This window comes from Syngnathus typhle, linkage group LG20 (genome assembly GCF_033458585.1).
Source record: "Syngnathus typhle isolate RoL2023-S1 ecotype Sweden linkage group LG20, RoL_Styp_1.0, whole genome shotgun sequence".
Lineage (NCBI taxonomy): Eukaryota > Metazoa > Chordata > Actinopteri > Syngnathiformes > Syngnathidae > Syngnathus > Syngnathus typhle.
This window is the reverse complement of record NC_083757.1, coordinates 2,658,809-2,660,399: the sequence shown is the minus strand read 5'-3', so window position 1 is coordinate 2,660,399 and position 1,591 is coordinate 2,658,809. Positions and strand designations below refer to the sequence as shown.

General features: G+C 37.1%; 1 protein-coding gene across 1 annotated transcript; it reads right to left on the bottom strand.

Moving 5' to 3' along the window:
• Positions 1–1,354, bottom strand: sem1 (SEM1 26S proteasome subunit). Its single transcript, XM_061267992.1, has 3 exons — positions 1,198–1,354; positions 651–744; positions 1–181 (listed from the first exon to the last, which is right to left on the bottom strand). The coding sequence occupies exons 1-3, from the start codon at positions 1,271–1,273 to the stop codon at positions 139–141; spliced, it is 213 nt and encodes a 70-aa protein (XP_061123976.1). The 5' UTR covers positions 1,274–1,354; the 3' UTR covers positions 1–138.
• Between the last annotated feature and the right edge of the window lie 237 nt (positions 1,355–1,591).

Here is a 1,591-nt window from a genome sequence, read left to right as displayed (position 1 = left end):
TTAAGATCAAATTGTTTCATCCAAGCATTTTATTTCTTTCAAAAATTCTTACAAAATGAAACAAACATCAGCTCTCCTTCCCTCCAACAATATTCACAAAAAAATGTCCATCTTAACCACATGGATCTTGTCAGCCCCCTACGACGTCTCCATCTTGTAGCCATGCTTTTCCAGCTCCGCTCTATTGAGAGAAAAAAAAAAAGGAATGATGAATTTCAATAGAAATGATTGTCAATGTCACTCAAATAATAAATGTTGCATAGCAGGTATGTCAATGGAAATCAAGCACTTGAAAGGACAAGTCAGTGGGTAATTCATTTGGTACATTAGGCACAATCCAATTAGATCCAATGCAAAAGCTGCATAAAAATGACTCTGAAAACAGACTGAATCACATGATTTAATATGTTCAGCTGTACAAAATATATATATATATTAATTGGCTATCATCTAAAAACTGTGTTTGTTTGAACAAATTTCAACTAATTAAATAGGATGTTAATTTGAAGTTTTCAATTTACCATCACAGTAAGAACTTCAAAGGGGATACATTTTGAAGAATTTATTTTTTTATTTGATTTATTTAAATCTTTGGTTATCTGTCCATTTATCAAATTATATACGAGCTGTTCTTCACTTGGAATAAATACCTTAACTGGTTGGAGAAATCATCCTCGACGTTATCGTCGTCCCAGTTGTCTTCCCAAACATGAGCATCTTCATCCTCGTCCAATCCCGTCCAGTCTGAATATTCCCGCAATGGACCGAAATAATACGTGGAAAAAGAACCAGATGGAGACGTTTTGACTGAAACAAATATTTTCTCGGGGTGGAGGAAGACGTCATAAAACTCACAAATTGTCCTTTTCAACAAACCTGTATTTCAGCGAGTGTCCATATCACCTCACAACACGCTAATACCTTTAGCCATATGCGAACCATAAATGTACTTTCAGACAAATAATGAAGAATAATTAAATTATGACGAGGATAAATCACTTACGGGGGAGGATATTTAACTATTTACCTAAATATTCGTCAATGGTTTCGTTGTTTTGGCGACCAGCTTCGCTACGGCTAATTGCCGCCGAGTTAGCCTAGCCTGCTGCGTCATCGCTAGCAGGTCGAGCTCACATAAACTGTTGAAAATTAGTCAGATAACAACAGTCGGAAGCTGAAATCAAATAATTTGCCAACCTTCGGCTGGGAATTCTTCAAACTCATCGTCTTCCTCCAGTAACCCTAGGTCAACTGGTTGCTTTTTGTCGGTCATGGTAACGGGTGGGATGCGGTGATGCTGCCTTGTTGTGGACGGGTGCGGGCGCGCAATGAATTATGGGAAGGCAAAAATCTTTCAGGCGGGTTGTGGCTGCGCTGAATGCGCAAAGGAGCGCAGCACTGAGCTTTATGCGCTCAGCCTCAAATGTACGATTATTTAGGGTTACAAAAATAACAATTACAATATAAATCCATAGGATTTATAGTTTATAAAATGTTTTATTATTAAATATGTTTGGTCAAAAAGGTCAAACGATGCTTTATTACTGTAATAATGGATAGAACACAAACGTCTTAATGTAAATCTTTTAAC